The sequence below is a fragment of the Lachancea lanzarotensis genome, scaffold LALA0S02, assembly GCF_000938715.1.
Source record: "Lachancea lanzarotensis genome assembly LALA0, scaffold LALA0S02, whole genome shotgun sequence".
In the NCBI taxonomy this organism is placed as follows: Eukaryota; Fungi; Ascomycota; class Saccharomycetes; order Saccharomycetales; family Saccharomycetaceae; genus Lachancea; species Lachancea lanzarotensis.
In genome coordinates this window covers 633,429-653,947 of record NW_019212880.1, presented here as the reverse complement: position 1 = coordinate 653,947, position 20,519 = coordinate 633,429, and the positions used below count along the sequence as shown (strand labels likewise).

The window sequence follows — 20,519 nt, the reverse complement described above, 5'->3', positions numbered from 1 at the left end:
AAGAAGTGACTAATGGAATTGATTAAACGTAATTTTACCTTTCAAACGAGCCTACCATCACTCTGAATTGTTTACCAAGTGTCGTGGGAAAATTTGATGAATTAGCGAGTTGCCAAAACTTCATCAAAATTGAAAAGATGAAAGAAGGACGCACGATTGGAATTATTAGCTGCAAGAGTTCCGTGATATTGGTCTTAGAATATCAATCCCCACCTGTCGGCATCAATGGTATTCATTAAACGCTAAGGTTTGTATAGATCACGCGTGTTTTACTAACAAGAACGAACAGCAAAAAGACCACTCATGGACGAATAAGAGCTAGTCCCTGAGATATTTTTCTATTGCTACAGTATCCAGAAATGTTTTGGTACTGTGAGAAGATACACTTACTGTTTCTTCACAGTAGAAGTCCGGCTACTTGTTTTCCTTCATTATCTTGGTCCATAAAACACTTCAGAAAAAGCCTGAAAATGCTCAGATAGTTGAAAATACCTACAAGCCTCCGTCGCACTTAACTAAATCTTTAGTAAGCTTATCGGAATGACCTTTGACTCACCCTTCGCTGCTGACGCTCTATCTGTGCTTATCTCGTCGCTGACAGTAAATTAACAACTTTTTTACAATATTTCAAATGCTCGGAGCCCGCCTTAGCATCATCGCACATTTAAGCACTAAAGAACTGCCCTCCTCCCGCCATCGGCATTCTTTTCCGTCCTTATACACTCTTGCATTAAGCTGTTTTTGCTCTGGTTTAAATTTGAGGCGTAACTCTCAGCTTCTTAGACCATCTGCTTCGCTACTTATGACGAGAAAAGTACTTTCGATTCAATCGCATGTAGTTCATGGCTACGTTGGCAACAAGGCAGCCAATTTTCCTTTGCAATATCGTGGATGGGACGTGGATGCTCTCAACACCGTTCAATTTTCAAATCATCCTGGATATGGTCATTTCAACGGTTTTCGATCTCAAGCTAAAGATCTTCGGGACATCATTGAAAAGGGTCTTATAAAAGGTCTGGAACTTAAGTACGACGCAATTCTCACTGGGTACCTACCAGATCCAGAAGCGCTGCGTGAAATCGGCGATGTGGTCGCAAATTTATGTGAAAGTGACGCAAACATTAAATGGGTCCTGGACCCTGTTCTGGGTGACAATGGCAAGCTATACGTATCCCCAGAGGCTGTCCCAGCCTACAAGGACATTCTTACCAAAGGAAATGTCTTTTTGGCCACTCCGAATCAATTCGAGATGGAAATCTTGACTGACGTTCCTATCACAGATCTCCGCGCTCTCAAAAGTGCAATAACACGTTTCCACGAACTGTATCCCAAGGTTTTGCATGTGGTGGTCACAAGTGTCACTTTCAGCTCGCTCAGCGACAATACCATACTGTGCGCCTGCAGCGAGCCCTCAGATCCAAGCTCAGCTCGCTACTTCAACGTTCGCAAGATTGATGTCCATTTTAGCGGCACCGGAGATCTGTGTTGTGCACTACTACTAGACGTGCTTTTACGTCAAGCTTCCAGTCTTGCCGGAGCCGTCAACGAGGTCTTGTCGCTGGTTGACAAAATTTTGATAAGAACATTGGAGCTACACATACAGCAAGATCCAACCAAAGAGAAACATCCTACAAAGATAAATGATTTAAGACTGATAGAATCGCGGGATCTCTTGGACGAACCAGCACAAAATAGGTATACACCGATGCCTTTATAGATATGGTAGTGAACAAATACTGTCATCACGTGACCACAAAAGTACTCAAGTACTCATTAACATTACGTAACATTAGGCTCGTTCAAGACGATATAGAAATGTTAATTGAGCTTTGAAGATCAGATATGGCTCCCCTCTGATGAAATGCATGAACAACATCCTAAACCGTCTCTGATGGACGAGAAAGGAGGTTTCAGGCGCTTTAGGCGTTTGAGAAATGTTGCTGGCCTTTGGGCAATCACAACTATACTTTTAGCGTCGCTGTATGCCTATTTTAAGGTCCAAACATGCCACAAACCCAATATGTCAATGGCCATATCAGACCAAGATCGATTTGAAGGGTCTTTCAAGCTCCAAAGCATCTATAAACATGGTGTAGGAGATAATTCGTTTATGCAAGTACTGGAACTGGATGAAGAGGTGCTGGAAGCCGCAAAAGTGAAGTTTTCGGAGCTCTCCACGAACGCTGGAGACGAGGAAGAACTGTGGACTTCAAGTCCACATTATGCCACGGAAAACCCACTAAATTACGAGTTTCAGCTTTCGTATGAACCACAGACTCTAAAACGAATGTTGCATAGATCGCCGGAGTTTGTGGAGTCATATCTCGATTATGCACATGAGAATCCACGGATGGCTTCTCAAGTGCATTTAGATTGGATTGATGACACGGTTGTGGTGCCAAAGGTGACAGATAAAAAAACTGTGGTAAGTCTAGCGCTCATGTCATCTAATGCGTATGTGAGGCTGCCGCATACTGGAGATTGGCGAAATCTGACAAAACCTTGGAACCACACTGCAAACCCTGGCCATGGCTGGGACGACGATGGTCTCAGAGGCCACGTTTTCAGAAACGACCGACAGGACATTGTTGTGCTAGCTGTTAAGGGTACAAGTGCACAGGGACTAGCGGGTTCGGGTGAAGACGAAACTACCGTCAATGACAAGATAAATGACAATCTCCTGTTTTCTTGTTGCTGTGCAAGAATCAGTTACTTGTGGACAACGGTATGCGACTGTTATATGAAGTCTTACACCTGTGACGAGGCGTGTCTGGAACGCGAACTACGGAGAAAGGATCGTTATTACAAAGCGGTGCTGAATATTTACAAAGAGGTGGCAGAAAAATATCCAACGTCAACGATCTGGGTCACAGGTCACTCTTTAGGAGGCGCTTTAGGCAGCCTTTTGGCCCGCACATATGGGCTCCCAGCAGTAGCTTTTGAGGCCCCAGGAGAATTACTTGCGACACGGCGTCTTCATTTACCCATGCCACCTGGGTATCCTAATTATTTGGAAGGTGTGTGGCATTTTGGAAACACTGCAGACCCTATATTTATGGGTACTTGTAACGGAGCAAGCTCGTCGTGCTCAATTGGTGGGTACGCGATGGAGACGTCCTGTCATACAGGAAAGGAGTGTGTCTATGACGTCGTTAAGGACAAAGGGTGGCATGTTAGTCTTTTCAACCACAGGATCCATAAAGTCATTGACGAAGTGTTAGAAGGTTATGACGAGCCCGCTAGATGCATACCACCAGGACCGTGCCATGATTGTTTCAACTGGAACTACGTCCGGAAAGAAACGTCCTCTCAAAGCACTAAAACTATGACGACCAGTACGTCGTCAACAAGATCAACTATCACACCGGAACCAACGATCACTAGTAGTTGCGTGGGTCGAAATTGGTATGGCTGGTGCACGGAGTATGATTAAAAACAACGTTAATGCCTGCGCTGGTCGTCGAAATCATTATCAAATTTTTATAAAAAGGAAAGAAGCTGGACATATCACTTGAGTTGTTTCTATAAGTCGTCATCTACTTGGATTTCGTATTCAGGAAATTTGTCTCGAAGACATGCCTCTATGGACTTATGATATTGGAGTATCACGCTGGGTATCCGCAAATCGACTTCCTCGACCCAGAAGCTTTTGAGTTCCCCCTCCCGTATCTTGTGGAGCCTCAAGCTAAACTTTTTCACATCACTAAGAACCTGCTCAAGTTTTTCTTCTTTAAAAACGGTGCTCTCAGAGTCAAACAGTTTACGAGCCACTACTAGACACATCAATGATAAGTGAACGCATTGAAATATGAGTTGGTCGGAAAGAAAACGAAAATTTTCGAAGTTTTCGGTTACCATTGCTTCTACAGCTTTACGAGAATGCTCAAGTAGCTTCAATTGGGTTTTGATGGGCATTGAGCTCACAACATTGGATATTGAGACCTCTTGACTCGGTATTTTTGTAGGCGTTTTTTGAATTTCTATTCCTGAGCCCTTAATGATACCATTATCGCTGGAAAGGTTTCCACTTGTTGCCGCACTAGCTTTACTGGCTCTGTATAATCTATGGAACCAGGTGTACAACACAATGGTACGAGTGTAATCCAAAGCAAACTCAGCGTATTGTTTTGAAGGGTAGATGGGCTGAGTTAAGAGGTACTCCCACTCTTCATTCCAGATGCGCAATTCCTCTTTGACCGTCCTGTAAGCCGCAGCACCTGAAGCTTCATCGAGAGGGCTCAAAGCACATTGCTGTACAAAATTGTACAAGATCAAGTGCAGTGATATTTCCGCCACCATCCTTCCATCAAAATTGGTGGATTTTGAAAAATCCAAAGTCCGACGGCAGAGATCCGCTCTCACCCCATCAATAATGCACATTCTACCAGAGAATACGCAATTCGCAATGTGTGCTAAGCATAGATGATTCCAAAGCCGAAATAGCTGTAATCTCTTGAATGTGGGGCTCAAGTCGCTATCCATGAAGTCATCTTCGTCAAGTGCACTGTGCACTTCAACATTTGATGCTTGATTCAAACCCGTATCATCTTTGTAATCTCCACTGGTAACGGTCAAAGTTAAATAATGTTGTAGGCCGATTCCAGAAAGGTACCACGCGTCGAAGGTCATAATGTCACTGCTAAAGGAATTTGCGTACAGCGACAGAAGCACCATTGCTTGTATAAACTCGACCGTCTGTGGCACTGCTCTTAGATTGAAATCTAGATCGTCTTTGAGTTTTTGAAGCAGCGTTTTGTATATTCGGGTCTTGAGATCATGATGCTGGATTGTATATCGGAGCGCCAAGACGCATACGGCTGTGAGCAGCAAGCTTGCATTTCTTGATCTCAATGCCTTGACCAAGTCTCCTGAGTCCATCAATTCGGGAAATGAGCACCATTTCCCGTAACCTTGGCGAAACGATTCCATAAGTAGAGCTACTTCGTCTAACGACAGCAGATTCATGTCAACGACGTCAGAAGTCGTTTCTTCTGGTATCACAACACGAGTGTAGAGCTTAGTTATAGGAAGCGGGATATTTTCAGAATCTGTTAACTGTGTGAACATTGCAAAGGGGGAGGCCAGATGGGGCATTGAAACGCGATGACCGGACCTGGCCGAAGTTTCCCCTATTTCCAGAGAACCTGCTCTGAAGTTAGCCAAACCAATGGCTGAAGATGACAGATTATTCAGCTCGTTTACTGCTGGTCTTGGGGATGCGGTCATGGCGTCGAAAGCAGAACTCACGTCATCGTGCTGCTTTCGATCAATAGTTTTGGGCAGCTTTGTAGAGCTGGATTCCATCAACTCCAAGATTCTAGTAACGTTATTGTTGACATTTTGCAGTAGTTTTGAGTGAATTGCGAAATTATCTGGTGTATAACCACTTTTCAGCAGCCGTTTCGTCAATTCCGCAGATTCGTAGCTTGTCGAATAGCCGGTATTGTTCGACTTGCCGAACTCCGTAGTTTCCGTTTTTGACTCTCCCGATCGTACTCCATTTTCACCTTCAGCTTCCCAAAGATCTTGGAACGAGCATCTCAAATTCAAACTATCGCATCGGAGACATCGATGTTCGCTCGGTATCGGTGATGGAATACATCTAGTTTTCATGCGACGACAAGTGTCACAAGCTTTCAGCGCTCGATTGCCATTTGAATGATGTTTCCGTGGTTTCTGGATCCTGCCAACGCCCTGATCAGTCATGTTTACAGCTATCCTTGAGTTGTGATCTGATGGGATGGTTTGTTATCGAACTGATATGTACAACTTGACTATGACATAAAACCAATGACAGGAGAAGAAGAGATGAAAGAGTCGAAAGAGAGTACAGGAAGAAGATTATGACGGTCGATATGAGTTTGAAAGGTATGTTTTATTGATTTTACGGTAGCTCTCAAGACGAACGAGCTCAAACGGTTAAAACTGACGTCTAGAGGGCGAATAGTGAGTGGTTGTTCAATGTTGAAGATGATAAAAGCAGTGAGTGTTTTAAGACGTATGACGTTAAGAGTTTAAAACCGTTTAGAGACCAGACGTTGCGTGCGAAGAAGGCTGAAGACGCATTCCAAGATTTTTGTCTACCAGAGATGAATACGAAGAAGATTTAAGTTAGGAGTGGTACTAGGACTCTGAAAAGGGTTTAATAGGTGCTCTGGACGGGTAGGTCTTCCTTATTTGTCTGTGTTCTCGAGAATTGGCGAAAGATGCTAGCTCATCGCTGGGTATACAACATACATCAGAGTAGGCAGCAAGAGGTGGGAAAAGTGATGGAAAGGTATCCCATAACTTTTGGAGCTCGTATTGGGTTCTTTGCAGCGAAATGGTGGATGGGGGAGAGACCACACGCAAGTTAAGAGCAGGGCCATGCATAGCAGCGACAGAATGGTATAAAGTGATCGCACGAGAGGAATCTGATCACTTCAGTTAGCAACACTGACGGGATGTGTTTCCCCAACTGATCATTCAGATCTCCCAACGATGCAGCTACGACGACTTCCAGCAACTATATAAAAGAATGAGACCCAAGTTCGTTCGCCAGCTAAAACCTGCAAATGGTAATATTCCCGTACTTATCTCGCTTATCACTTTGCACTATAGGTCCCTGTAAAGAACAACCTGGCATCAAAAGGGTGCGCCAGCCAGCCAGTGTCAGAGAGACCACAATACGACTAAAGCCGAAGCTATCTGAATCTCCACGGAGAATTTCACAATTAAATCTGAATTTCTCAATCTATCGCTTCGTCTGGCAATCAAGGTGGAATTCACCAGCTAAAATCGTTGTAATCGAGATCAGATATCAAAGTCTAAATCAACGCTTTCAAACTTCAAATAATTCTCCTAAATTCTAGCTAATAAAGCCGCATGCAGCTGTACTTAGTATCTTATCATCTTAGAGCCCCTTAGCCACCGTCAAACGAGCCAACTTCCTTACGGTAACTCAACAACAACATCAAAAACACTCAAATTCCTCGTAAAAATTCCAAAAGTACACCATTAAAAAGCTTAAATTCCCCATATTCAGCAAAGGCTCTTCAAATTCTACAAAGAGCTCTCAAAGTTCCACTTCTTACTCTGGAAGTTTATACTCTTCGGTGCATTCGGCATTTGTATATAATATAAAGTGGAAAATCTCCGGTCTTTCCATCAACAACAACTAAAAGAATTTCGACTTTGGCCAAAGAACACCATCCATGTTGTTTCAATACTTTGTTTGGGCTGCTATAGCCGCAATCGGACTTGCGACGACGGCTAACGTGCCCTCTGAAAAGACCTACGAGCCAAATCCGCCCGTTACACACAATGTTTTCTTCACGCTTGAATACACTGATAAAGAAACTCAAAAGCCCAAAGAGTTCGACGTAACGATCGAATTGTATGGAACTGTGGTGCCAAAAACCGTAGACAACTTCGCCAAAATCGCCAAGGGTGTGACAGCCGTGATGAAGGGTAAAGACGAGGTCAATGATCGCTTCACCCTGGGCTACAAGGACACCGTTTTCCACCGTATTATTCCAGATTTTATGATCCAAGGTGGTGATGTTCTACCAACTGTGGGTCCATTCAATATCCACGGGAAACAGTTCTTTGAAGACGAAAACTTTGATCTGAAGCACGATAGACCTGGAAGATTATCCATGGCCAATCTCGGTAAAGAAGACACCAACGCTTCCCAGTTTTTCATTGTAACCTGCTTGGATCCGTTGGAAAGTCTAGATGGTAAGAACGTTGTTTTTGGTCAAGTTGTTGCTGGATTGGACGAGCTAATTGACAAAGTGCAACATGTGGAAACTAATAAGGACGACAGACCTTTGCACGATGTCAAGCTCAAGTATACGATCGTGGAAGAGCTGAAGATTACGGCACCTGAGGAGCTGCATAAGCAGTGGTTGGTTAAGATTCAGAAATATCAAAATGGTGACCTTTCTCAAGGTGTGACTATGGCATCAACCAAAGCTGTTGGCAAGAAAGAGGAAAGCATTATGAAGGAATTGAAATACGAGCAATTGCACCATCCTGCTGTGAAAGTGGCTATCGGGTTCTCTGTTCTGCTTGCTCTGTACTTGATCCTCAGAACTAGAAGCCGTATTTTCAATAAAACTTCCAAAATTGTGTCCATGAGGCATGATTGAGCGCTGGAACTCCGCGTAAAAAACTTACTGATGCCAAACTCGTTAGTTGTACCGATTTTATACGTATTTTTTACTTGGAGCTGTGTAACCTGTTTTGATACTAAATGCAGAGTAGGAAGAACTTGTTTTAATGCCAAACAAGGAGTGAACTTCTAAATGGCTTTTGAAAGCCTTTCTTCGAGAACAGACCTTGTGATCCCTTTGCCGATAAACACCATTTTGCAGTTTTTGGTTTGGTCCAAGTTAAGACTAGGTAAAACGTCAAAAGTCTCTCGAACGCCTTGTATAATTTTGCATGTTTCGGCAACGCGAAGAAGACCCTTAGTCCTCAAGATTTCCCAGTCTCCCTGAAGATCAGATCCAAAGCCTTTCCAAAGGATAGGACGTAGGAAACTTTGAAGGAACTTTTGAAATTCATTCTCGTTAGTCAATGGTCTAAATTCTAGTGTGATTGTGGTGATGCGAGGGTCGTGGAAGGTTCCCTGTGGAGCATTTTCGAATTTCACGGTGTCAAAGGAATGCAGATCTAGAACTTTGTTTAATGGGATTTCAGCATAACTGGCATGATGTATGGGGGCCATTGAATTAATTTGCCGCACTTTAAGTTCTACTCTTCGTACCGTTTCAATATCACTCAGTCTATCCATCTTATTAAGTATAATGGAGTCTGCCATGGCGATTTGCAAATGAGAAACGGTCATGTTTCCGTCAATACCAACATCTTCGCCATGCCAGTGTGTTGCAGGGGAAACGTCGTCCAGACAGGTCAAGACATTTTCTGCATCAAGAACAGTCACTATCGAGTCCAAATACACATTACTGTAAAGACCTTCATCCTGCCAGAACATTTTAGCGATTGGATGTGGATCTGCGACCCCTGACGTCTCCAGCAGAATGTAGTCGATTTTTCCAGGACAGCGGGAAATTAGACTCTCGATTGCTTTGACTCCCACATCTTGCATGCTACAGCACAAACACCCGTTTCCCAGATCGAGCCACTCTTCGTAAGAATTACTACCACTTCTGATTGTCATGGACTTTTCGATCTCGCTCGAGTCCCCGAACTCATTCAGAATAACGGCAATTTTTTTGTCTGAACCCTTCAAAGCGATTTTTTCAAGCAAAGTGGACTTTCCCGAGCCCAAATACCCGGTAATTATTGTTACGGGGATTTTCTTGCCACTTATGGCACTGCCAACCTCTAGCTGCTTGTTAGCCTGCTCAATTTTCTTGTCAGACACTATGTAACGTCCACCGTCAGAACTAACAGCTCCCAAAAGTTCCTTCAAATTTTTCTCATCTCCCCCAATCAGCATGGGCAGTTCACCATCCTCATCTTGTCGGTAGCTGTAATCCTTACGTGCCGACATCCTGAAGTTTGTTCTATTTTGATGGTAGTCATCGCTGAAATACAGTGTGATTAATATTACATGCAGGTATAATATATGTGTATATTTTATACTTGGACGTCGAAGAGAAGAAGAACGTTCGGATTCAATCTCTGATTTGTGAGTAGGGTCGGGTAGAAAAGCGATAAGCTACACTGGCTATATATTTCACTGCTTTGATGATTTTGGTTTGAAATTTGTACGTTTTTTATTGAAAGCGACAGCTTTATTATCGAGGTATTCAGAAAGTGATTAGAGGCTGAGAAAATAGGAGCCCGAATACTTCTTTTGAAGTTCAAACATGAACTGAGCAAATTTCAAAGCATTATCCGGCTGCATCTTACGCATTTCATGTTCAAATAAGTTACACTGTGACAGATGTCATAATAGTACAGAGTGATAATAGGCAAAAATTGATTAAGCTCTAATGACTGGCACTAGTTTTAAAAACCTGTCTATGCGGTTTGGCCTTGGGTACTTATAAGAAAATCGGCACCAATTCCGCTCCTTTTACTGTTTAAATTTCAATCGAATAATGGTATCACTCAATCTAAAATCTGTCTTCGTGAGAGTTAAATTTCTTCAGAAACTTCTCTGGAACGAAAATATATGGAAGACGACCACTCCGGAAACATAGAATTCCAACCTAACACGTTAATCAATGACCAACACTGGCTACAATGGCTAAAACATCAGCCATTTCATCTTCTATTTTCTGATTAAGCTAGTAAAGATTGGGTCACATGACTCTTACCGTCCAAAGGTACAACGTGAATTCAAGATGATGTAGGGCTGTTCAACTACTTGTCCGCACCAGCAGCACCCTTTCATCAAGAACAGCACACACTTATCCTACCACAAAATGGGTCAATTGAGTCGTGTGGGTAGCCTTCTGATAATTCTCACAATCGGAGCACATTTATACGTTTCGCCTTACACCAAAGTGGAAGAAAGCTTCACGATACAAGCGGTTCACGACATTTTGAAATATGGAATTTTCGATATCTCGAAATTTGACCATTTGCAATATCCGGGCGTTGTTCCCCGTACGTTTATAGGTCCATTGGTGATTGCTGCGATTTCGTACGTTCCATTAGAGATTCTGAAAATGCTTGGGCTAAAATCATCAACGTCAAACTTGGACGCCCAGTTGGTAGTGCGCTCCATTATTGGCTTAACAAACGCTTTGGGGTTTATCTACTTGAAAAATAGAGCACAAGAATTACTAGAGCGTCGTGTGAACACGCATGAAAACAAAACTCTCAAAAAAACTTCCATAGGTACAATGTTCAGCTTCCTACTCATTTCCCAGTTCCATATCATGTACTACAGCTCCAGGCCCTTGCCAAATTTTGTCGTGGCCTTTCCTTTGGTCAATGTAGCGTTGGGACTGATTTTGGAAGGCAAAAGAGCTCGTTTTGCCCTACTGATATTGGCATTTTCCAGTATTGTGTTCCGTCTCGAACTTGCAGCATTAACTGCAGGTGCTGCACTTGCTCTTCTCATTGCCAGACGTGTCTCGTTTTCTGAAACAGTACGGTTTGGATCACTGGGTGCAGTACTGGGAGCAGCGGCATCCCTGTACTTGGACTCCTACTTCTGGCAGAATTGGACTTTGCCAGAGCTAGACGCCTTTTTTTTCAACGTTGTTGGAGGAGAATCCGTCAAATGGGGTACGATGCCCTTCCACGCTTATCTCACCAATTCTTTACCCACGATTTTTGTCCCACCACTCGTTCTTTTTCTAAATATCGTGGGATTTAGTGTTGCTCCCCAAGAGCTCAAGATTTTAGCCCAGGCCGCGTATTTCCACATCTTTGTTCTCTCATTCCAACCCCATAAAGAATGGAGATTCATTGTATACACCATTCCTGTTCTTACCCTCGTGGCGAGCTGTGGGGCTTCGCATCTTTTCAGCTCACGGAGAAGCAATTTCCTTGTGAAAGTGGCGATCGGAACTCTACCGCTATCTTCATTGGTAATTGCAATTGTGTTTTCGCTCGTTTCATCTTTGAACTACCCGGGGGGTGTTGCATTGAGTCAGTTCAACCACTGCGTTTTAGAAAACAAGATCACAAATGCAATTGTTCACATGGACGTTCCTGCCTGCATGACAGGCATCACGAAATTTGGTGAACTTGACGACAAATACAACATCCAATATGACAAAAGCGAGACGTTGGCCGCACAGAGAAGGGCTTGGCCAACTTTCGATTATCTTATTTCGGCTATTGCCGAACCAAAGCACTTCACAGTACCGGGTGAGAATTCTTGGGAGCTTTTGCACACCACTAAAGCATTTTCCGGTATCCGTCTGCCGTTTTTCAAGCAACTTGCTCAAGACGAGCTGAAAAACAATTTCCCCCTGGCACGTCAAATTTTGAGATCGCGAAGCTTATTTCCACTCATGACGGTGGTGCAAGCCAACATCACTGATGATGCCTTGTACACATTTCGCAGGATCAGCTCAAATTCCGACACTTAATTGAATGCAAGCCAGATATTTACAGATACAGATACACATGCATAGATAATGCGATCATTTGCATTTCATTCAGAAAGTCGTTGACAAAACCTGCTTGACTCGCTTCACAACGTCGCCCTGTATGACCACTTTCCTCGATTCCATCAAAACTTTGAAGTCGTTCTTTGGAATGTGCTTTAAGCTGTTTTGCAGATCGTTCCTCAATTGTACAGGATCACCACGAATTTTCCGGATCTCAGTGACTATTTTGCCGTCTCTTTTCACATCCGTGTAGACTGGTAAGTTCCCAGTTGCTGACCTTTCCACGAAATATGATTTCACACCAAAGGGAACATGTCCGACCAGTTCCTCAGGTTTTACATCATGGATCGAGGGAAATATACTAATTTCAGGCTGCACAAAAACGTTTGACAAATCCTGCATTTCCTGTTGTGTGAAGGGAGTCTCTGAGCTGTCATGTTCGACAGTTTGAGTTCCCGAACCGTCTACCACTGTACTCACTGACCGTACACGACCGAAAGTGCGGGCCAAAACCGCAGAATGAAGACTGGCCCGATAGCTTACAGCTCTGAAATGTGACATGCTCAACATGATGCTCTTGAGAGGTGTATATAACAGAATTCGACGTCTGTCTCTTCGATAATTGAGTATACTGAACTTCACCTGGTGACCCAAAATTTTTGAATTACAATACGTTCAAAATGACTTGTCTTTACTGCGCTGTCGTCGCGCTTCAGACCCTGGCATCTATCCCTGGAAGACTCTTGAATACGGTCCCAATTATCATGCATAGTTTGGCGCTTTTTTATACACTTGCGGATGTAATTTACAATTTATAAATGCAGCATTTGGACCTAAGAAAATGCTAGCAAAATTCGAATGAAATGAATACCTTCAATGAGTCCATAGTCTCACCATTTTGTCTTTCCCCGCGCTGCAGACTCGCTTTCCGTCAACACTCCAGTCGACGGTGTAGACCTCGTCATTGTGGCCAGGAAGATCGACAGAGAGCTTTTTGGTTCTCACATCCCATACTTTTAGAGTGGTGTCTTTGGAGCAAGACACCAGCAACCTGCAATCGGACGACCAGGCAACCTGATACACGCTGGCCACATGGCCACGGAACGTGGTAACGAAAGTACCTTTTCTACCGTCCCATAGTTTGATCGAGTTGTCGAACGAGGCAGAAACAATATATCTGCCGTCCGGAGAAAATGCGACATGGTTCACGAGCTTCTGATGTCCGGTCATTCTGGTGATGGGCTTAGTCGATTTGAATGGATTCCATAGGTACATGGTGAAATCGTCACTGGCCGTTACCATGAGTTCTTCTAGCTGACCGCCTTTCTTAGCGATTTTCTCATAGTTCTGCAATGCCTTCTTTTGAGCCTCTTCAGCAGAGACAGGTTTCTGACCAGTATGGTCAAAAGCACCAACTCGAAGCGCGTAGTCAGTAGAGAGTGACAAATGGTTGATCCAATGCGCGTGTGACTTCATAATATTTATGCACTGGCCCGAGGCGTTCATGTCCCAGGCTCTTATGGTCTTGTCGTGCGATCCACTAAAAAGTACATTGCGACCACCCCATTTGACACACGAAACAGAGTTTGTGTGTCCACTTAGAGTCATAAGACACACACGTCTTGTCGTGTCCCAAATCTTGATGGTTCCGTCCTTGGAAGCAGACGCCAACCTGGGCTTGTCTCCGGGCTTTACGAGGTGCATTGGCTCCCAAGTAAGCGAAGTGATCCACTTGGTGTGTCCCTTCAAAGCGTCACCATAGCTTTCGCCTTTCTGTCCTTCCCAAAGTCTGATAGTGTTATCCATGGATCCAGTTGCGATCAATTCACCGTCGGGCGACCACGCCACACACAGAACCCAGTTGTGGTGACCTTTCAAAGTGTACATGGGGGTACTAGTATTACAGTCCCAGATTCTTGCGGTATTGTCACCGGATCCGGTAACCATGCGGGCGCTTGTGTTTGGTGCAAATGCAGAACATAAAATCGTTGCTCCGTGTCCGGCGATGGCTGACGAACTTCTCGTTACAGGACGGACCTTAAAAATTGCACGCGGAGTGAAAACGATTGTGAGGAAGTCTTCTGTAGTCTTATGGCCAGGTTTCAGCAGTGAGCTGTATATGCTATCTTTGATATCCACTGTTTCTTCTGGTTTGCCCTTTTCACCGCCAACAAGACAGCCGAAAGTGTACGGAACTGGTTCATCAGATTCGCCCTGCAGCTGATTAAGCAGCTGCTCCAGCTGCTGCTCTGTTGTTGCACCTGGGACCCGGAGGGATCCTCCGACGGTTTCTCCGGTGTCGAAGGCTTGAAATTTCACGAGAACATGCGGCAGATCATCGGGAATAACGTCGACTTCGCGGGGTTGTTGGGCCTGCTTTTTCTGTTTTTTCGAGGGGGGTGGTATTAACGTTGACATTATACTAGTGGGAAAAGGTTAGAGCTTTATGGAGTGATTGCCCTGTAGATATGGCACGTTTTAGTATATTCTTGACGGTAGCTAGCTGTCTAGCTCATCGCCTTTAAAGCTCATCGCCATATCCTATAAATTTTTCAGTCACATTTGACGAATCCTTTCGGAAAAACTCGATCCGACCCTGCATGATTGGATTACGTAATAACATTAGCCGCCAAGACCAGTTTTTCCGAGTTATGCATGCTTGTTTCTTTTTCGTGCATATCCGGAACAATGGACTAGATCTAAAAGCCGCTGTGGAGTTAAGCCATTCCGCCAAGTGGTATGCGAAAGGAAACTCTCAAAAGCTCGAGATGGGTGAAATCTATATGAGTATTAGAAACAGTGAACGTTGTTTCCGCTTCTAACGTATGTAGAGTTACAACAGTCTCATAGCTCATAATTTGAGAAAGGTTTCTTGCCAATTTTGCTGGGCTAATTTGGAAGCGATTAAGATTACCTACTTGCTCGCTCGGAAGACAACTGTGTCACAAATTCGGCGATATTACTGGATGCCAGAGTTAGACATGCAGAGACCACACGTTGAATTTCATCACATCCATTCATCTACAGATATACTCCGCATTCCGTGTCATCCCTCTCTTTTGGTGGCATGTTTTGGATTACTCACAACCTTTAGTGTCAATTCTCTGTTCAGGTTTGGTTTTTGTCGTTGACGTCTCAGAATCGATATCATTGAGGTATGGGTACATGTTGTATACAGGGCAGGAGAATTTAGAGAAGCGCACAAACCGCACACTGGATGAACCAGACGAGGTGGCTGACTCCCAGTCCACAAGGCTGAATCATTCAATTCGGAACTCACAAGAACAAGAAAATTATTAAACTATTACATTATATTCTAGGCGCTGGCATCGAGCAATGAAAACGCCCTTTCGTCATACTATTCTTCCAACGTTTCTTCAGAATCATTGTCTTCAAATGCTAGCTTGCGAATTTCCAGCATCCAGTTTTCTCGTAAAAGATCCATAGCCGTTGACCTCTTGTTGGGATCTTGTTTCAAACAGCTGAGGAGGAAGTTGCGACCATCATCCGATATTTCAGCCTTTGAGGGTAGTTGGGGAACATGTCCTGCAGCAACATGATACATAATCGCCCACTCATTATCCAGGTTATACCAGGGTCTACGTCCAGTAGCCATTTCCAAAACAACACATCCGAGTGACCAAATATCGCCCGAACCAAAATTGCCTTTTTCAGCCCCGGTAACCGCTTCTGGAGACATGTACATCGGTGTGCCCATCATGCTATTACCACCTTCTTTATTATCACCGCCTTGTGCGCCCACTTTAGTTCCATTCGCAGCGAGCGAACGAGCAGCCCCGAAATCCACGTATTTGATAACTCCATTGAAATCCAGAAGAATGTTCTCGGGTTTGATATCCCGATGCACCACACTTGATTGATGAAGATAAGCTAAACCTTCTAACATTTGTAGTGTGTACACCTGAGTCACCATTTCGTCTTCGATACGTCCGTGTTCCAGAAGTTGAGCCAAAGAGCCACCTTCACAATACTCCATGAACAGATTGACCTTATCTCTATGCACCTCCACACCATAATATTGAACCACGTTAGGATGATTGAGCATTTCTAACACGCTCATCTCCTCTTTAATGGCCGGAAACACTTGCTTCATTGAGTTACGATCTTGTATCTTTATCTCTTTGACAGCGAGAATTTGACCAGTGTCCAAGTTAACAGCTGAAAAAACTGTACCAAAAGCTCCTCCTCCGACAAAGTGTCGCTTCTGCCATCTAATAGAAACATTCGATAAAGAAGAAGCAAGGGACTGTAGATACTGATTATCTCGGTCTGATTCATCCAAAACTTTTCCAATGTGTCGTGGGTTTGGTTTCACCCGTCTTTCCATTTCTTGAATAGCCTCAACTCTGACTTTAGAATTAACAGCTAGAATAGAATCATTGTCATTGTCGCAAGCTCCAATATTCGACCTAATTTGACCGTGGCTCAGTAAGGTTTCAGCCTCAGAAGTTCTGGTTCCCATAATGTCGAAATGAGAAATCAAAAGAGTCATACACCCTGAGACCTTTTCTTGCAACACGGAGAATTGACTCTCGTCCAGTCCCAAAATATTCCACCCCGTAGTCATTTGCATGGCAAATTCCATAGCTGGTACGCACCATCTGAAAGTACGTAAGTCTTCAGGGTCGCAGTCATCTACCAAGAAATTGATCCAGGCAATGCTGATCTTCATCAGCATAAGAATTATCATCGATTTCTTCTCATATGTCGCGACATTGACTCTTAAAAAGTTTCGGGCAAAATCGCGGCAAAAAATGAACATGTTATTCAAAACTTCATTTCCACGATATTTGGCTTGAACGTGCTGGCTTATTTTATTTGTATTTGCCATTACCGTGTAAGTTATCCGGAAGTACGCGCGGTTTATTTTCTGGAGAGTATACTCCAATTGGTTGATCGAGGATCTTCTCTCGCTGAAGGAAACTGCATGACCCACAAAATGCTCAAATCTATCACATTGATATTCCATTGCGTACGTTGATCCCTGGTTCATCAGAACCAAGGTGTTTGTGGGTAATTTGACACTAAAGTCGTTACTTGTGAGTATGACAGTATCTGACAGATTAAGCATTTCACCTTCCCAAAGTATCGGCTCTTTAGGGCAGTATGCAACAATATACCCCAGAGTTTTGAGCTTCATCTCCAGCTCGAACAGTTCTCTCTCTTCAAGCTTGATCTCTTCCGCTGGGTTGGTATTGTTGTAATTGACAGGTCTACGACCTCTCATAGTAGAGCCTTTTCCGTGCCCTTCGGAATGAACATGATAGTAGATCACCCCGTTTGCACCATATTCTTGAAATAGAATTGCATTTTGATCCCAACCACTCTCAAGTGCATTATAAACACTCAAACTGTTCTTGATCTCAACAGTAGGAAGAAGGTCCGAACCAATTGCTGAATTATGAAGAATTTTTATAATTTCTTCGTCAGACGATCCCAGAAGCTCCCCACTACAAAAAAGATAAACCCCATCCTTCTCCAGTTGTCCACCAGTGTACAAAAGAAAGTGGCCAGTTTCTTTCAAGTTTCGCAGCAATTCTTTGTTATCATTAACTTTGTATAACACAGAGTTCTGAAACGCCTTAGTCAGTACATTAGAAAACCGGTTAATTTTTCGTTTAACTGAGCCAATATTCTCAATAACTTGCACCAGCCATCTTTCCGCATCAGTAGCCTTATCAAAATGAGGAGGGTGATTTTGCTCGCGGAGAATATAAGAATGTAATCGGTTGAGCAAACGCAGTGTTAGATTGGCGAAACCTTCGGCAACGGCATTTCCAGCACCCGATATAAAACAACCAACGTTCTTTAACTGATCCCAGTACTTCAAAAGTTCATCTGGTTCTTTGAAGGTTTTGAAAGACTTTCTAGCGCTATCGATCAACTTCAAATGCAGCAGCTTGAAGAGATACACTATCGCTTCGGTGACAGTGTCATCAAAATCGGCATCAATCTGCGTTGAAAAATTCCAATCAGAACAGTATACTACTACCGTGTGTTTTATCTGTACTGAGAGTCTGATGTATGAGCTGAAATCGTCAATCATTTGGTCGATCATCATCATTGTAGGATTATTCAATTTTTTGGCATAATCAAGTCGAATCAAGATAATCTCTTTCACAAGCCTAAAAGGAAACATCAGAAGAATTTCCAAACTTTTGTGTAATAAGGGCAGATTCATTTGTTTCACAGTTTCAGATAGAGTGAAAATGGAAACCTTTGCCTTCAAAATCCACGGAGCGTGACGGTAAAAGAGTTTTTTCTGGAAAATGCTTTCTATATCACGCTCCTTCAAGATTTGCTCGGCAAAGGTTGTCTCATTTTTGAATACCCCATCCACGTCCAGCCAAGAAGGGGTGAGATTAACGTCTAATGAATCACTACCAGTCCAGGCTTTCAAGGCCTCTATCTCACATTCAAAAGCTTCCTGTAGCGTTAAAAATGCATTCATAGCAGCGACGCGATGCTGGAACTCTTCTCGACCCGTCATCGGTTTTTCATAATGCATGTGTTGAGAATTTCTCCAGTAAGATGTTACTTGGTGAAAGCTTTCTAATAGAGGCTTCACTGTTTTTACTGCAAAATCCACTTCTACATTGTCCTCAAATTTCAAATTCATGATGTCTTCAAAAACAGGATCGGTGGAGTTTTTGAGGTATTCAAGAGTGTTACGCTCTTCTTCAATTGACCTGCAATTCATCCAAGCTTTAAGCTCTAACCAAAGTTCGTCTGCGTATTGAACACCTGTGTCCACGCGATGCCCATGATGTGAGATCTTGCTCTTTTCACTTTTGACAATATCGCCCCGCAGAACGTTGGCTAGAATAGCCTGCCATTCCAATCTTTCTAGTACATGTGAGTTCTGCGATAAACGCTGGACGTATGCGTGGCTATCACTCTCTAAATTTCGGACACCTGTTGACATTGACGTTCTGCCGCTACTTGGGCCAGTGGGTATCCGCTGTTGTGTTCCAAGCAACCCTTTTACATCTTGATCTTCTGGATCGACATTTCTGAGCCATTCCATTCGGGAAAGTAAAAATTTAGAGCTCATAGTGAAAAGTTGATCGTCGAATGCCAATGTGCTACCCTTTTGAGTCGTAGTATTGTAATTTGTACCAAAAGTGGAATCATCCGCGTCTGTATCTTCTGTTTCTGCTTCATTGTCTGTTTCATCATCATCTTCATTAGAGGAAGCTGCAATTCCTCGGGTATAGTAGTCGTCGAGACTGCTCTTCTTCATATGATTCAAGTACAGTTCTTCATTCAGCACGTATTGCTTTTGCAAGGGCTTGTAGGGACGATGTGACGATACCGAGCTTGCAGGCTGTGATGAGCGTGATGACGACTTTGTGGAGCCCAGTTCTTGATGGAGTGAAACACTACTGCTGGCGTGTGAGCTTGTGCCTTCAACGCTGTTAAACTGACTTTGTGGCGAATTCAGCGTTGAAGCACTTTGGGAGTTGAGGGAAGCCAGATTGGGAGGTAGGACCAATGTAGGCGTTATGTTAGTATCCAGACTCACTGCTGATGGAGCTCTGTGAAACCCTCCACTAATATGGCTAATCGAACTGGATCGTGCTTTTTGGCGTCCTGGAGACGTCACAGCGGCATTCAAGCTTGCCAGTGCTCCCTGTGAATTTTGTTTTGGCCCTGAAGCTCCAGAAACAGAAGGGTTTCGGCTATTTCTTGCAGAAGGGGTTCCTGATGGTGGTGAAACTAAACTCATTGCATGCTTCACTGAGCTCGTGTTGAGCTTCATGGTGTTTAACGGCGAGTGATTGTGGGATCCTGAAGGACTCCTAAGCGACGTCGCAGTATTGTAGCCGGGACTTCGTGGCTGTTGCGGTTGCATGGACCCCATTTGCCGCGATGGTGAAAATGATCGCTGACTTCCGTTAGATGCCAAAGACTGCTTCAATTTTGATCGGGTTTTCGACCTCCCGGATGTCCCACTCTTGTCTTCGAGCGTGTAGCCATGTTTGAAGCTGAAGTAGTCCTTATCCATGGTGGTTACGTGGGTCGTTTTGGTCTTTTGGGCAGGTTGCCAGTTACCATCACCTAACATACTTCTTCATCTAGAGATTTGTTTCGGTACATGAGCCAGTGACATGTGCTATTCACGTGATCGAGAGTGAAGCTAGTTTATTCAGATGTTTACGCGTCAAATCGACACGTATGTTTCATTTCTGGAGCTATTCATGTTCTCTGAAGATCTGGCTGTTCAAAATGGTGGTTTAGACGGTTCTAGATCGTGTCTGTGTTTTTCCACCCTTATACCATTTGGATGGCCGAGATGATTTGAGGGAAGGCGCCTAAGATGTTTATAATCCATGGTTTGAGACTGTGACAGTTTTGAAGGAGAAGCTTTGGATATAATTTAAGAGCAGTTTGGGTGTTTCCAGTGCTCTCTCAATCCACTGACATTGTTTACTTCGTGTATTTCATCACTCAGGCTTTTGGGAAAAATAT

At 43.6% G+C, this 20,519-nt stretch overlaps 9 protein-coding genes across 9 annotated transcripts; 4 read left to right on the top strand and 5 right to left on the bottom strand.

The window, feature by feature from the left end:
* Positions 1-802: 802 nt before the first annotated feature.
* BUD17 (LALA0S02e07184g1_1) lies at positions 803-1,717 on the top strand (the record flags this gene model as incomplete). Its single annotated transcript, XM_022773875.1, has 1 exon — positions 803-1,717. The coding sequence occupies one exon, from the start codon at positions 803-805 to the stop codon at positions 1,715-1,717; it is 915 nt and encodes a 304-aa protein (XP_022627357.1).
* A 174-nt stretch (positions 1,718-1,891) lies between these two features.
* On the top strand, positions 1,892-3,433 carry ATG15 (LALA0S02e07162g1_1; the record flags this gene model as incomplete). The annotated part of the gene is made up of 1 exon (XM_022773874.1): positions 1,892-3,433. The coding sequence occupies one exon, from the start codon at positions 1,892-1,894 to the stop codon at positions 3,431-3,433; it is 1,542 nt and encodes a 513-aa protein (XP_022627356.1).
* Positions 3,434-3,522: 89 nt separating this feature from the next.
* On the bottom strand, positions 3,523-5,706 carry LALA0_S02e07140g (LALA0S02e07140g1_1; the record flags this gene model as incomplete). The annotated part of the gene is made up of 1 exon (XM_022773873.1): positions 3,523-5,706. One exon carries the CDS (start codon positions 5,704-5,706, stop codon positions 3,523-3,525), a length of 2,184 nt encoding a protein of 727 aa, XP_022627355.1.
* Positions 5,707-7,193: 1,487 nt separating this feature from the next.
* On the top strand, positions 7,194-8,132 carry LALA0_S02e07118g (LALA0S02e07118g1_1; the record flags this gene model as incomplete). The annotated part of the gene is made up of 1 exon (XM_022773872.1): positions 7,194-8,132. The coding sequence occupies one exon, from the start codon at positions 7,194-7,196 to the stop codon at positions 8,130-8,132; it is 939 nt and encodes a 312-aa protein (XP_022627354.1).
* Positions 8,133-8,284: 152 nt separating this feature from the next.
* ZNG1 (LALA0S02e07096g1_1) lies at positions 8,285-9,502 on the bottom strand (the record flags this gene model as incomplete). The annotated part of the gene is made up of 1 exon (XM_022773871.1): positions 8,285-9,502. The coding sequence occupies one exon, from the start codon at positions 9,500-9,502 to the stop codon at positions 8,285-8,287; it is 1,218 nt and encodes a 405-aa protein (XP_022627353.1).
* Positions 9,503-10,382: 880 nt separating this feature from the next.
* On the top strand, positions 10,383-12,005 carry ALG12 (LALA0S02e07074g1_1; the record flags this gene model as incomplete). The annotated part of the gene is made up of 1 exon (XM_022773870.1): positions 10,383-12,005. One exon carries the CDS (start codon positions 10,383-10,385, stop codon positions 12,003-12,005), a length of 1,623 nt encoding a protein of 540 aa, XP_022627352.1.
* A 69-nt stretch (positions 12,006-12,074) lies between these two features.
* IMG2 (LALA0S02e07052g1_1) lies at positions 12,075-12,596 on the bottom strand (the record flags this gene model as incomplete). Its single annotated transcript, XM_022773869.1, has 1 exon — positions 12,075-12,596. The coding sequence occupies one exon, from the start codon at positions 12,594-12,596 to the stop codon at positions 12,075-12,077; it is 522 nt and encodes a 173-aa protein (XP_022627351.1).
* Positions 12,597-12,899: 303 nt separating this feature from the next.
* On the bottom strand, positions 12,900-14,444 carry RSA4 (LALA0S02e07030g1_1; the record flags this gene model as incomplete). Its single annotated transcript, XM_022773868.1, has 1 exon — positions 12,900-14,444. One exon carries the CDS (start codon positions 14,442-14,444, stop codon positions 12,900-12,902), a length of 1,545 nt encoding a protein of 514 aa, XP_022627350.1.
* A 940-nt stretch (positions 14,445-15,384) lies between these two features.
* On the bottom strand, positions 15,385-20,115 carry LALA0_S02e07008g (LALA0S02e07008g1_1; the record flags this gene model as incomplete). Its single annotated transcript, XM_022773867.1, has 1 exon — positions 15,385-20,115. The coding sequence occupies one exon, from the start codon at positions 20,113-20,115 to the stop codon at positions 15,385-15,387; it is 4,731 nt and encodes a 1,576-aa protein (XP_022627349.1).
* Between the last annotated feature and the right edge of the window lie 404 nt (positions 20,116-20,519).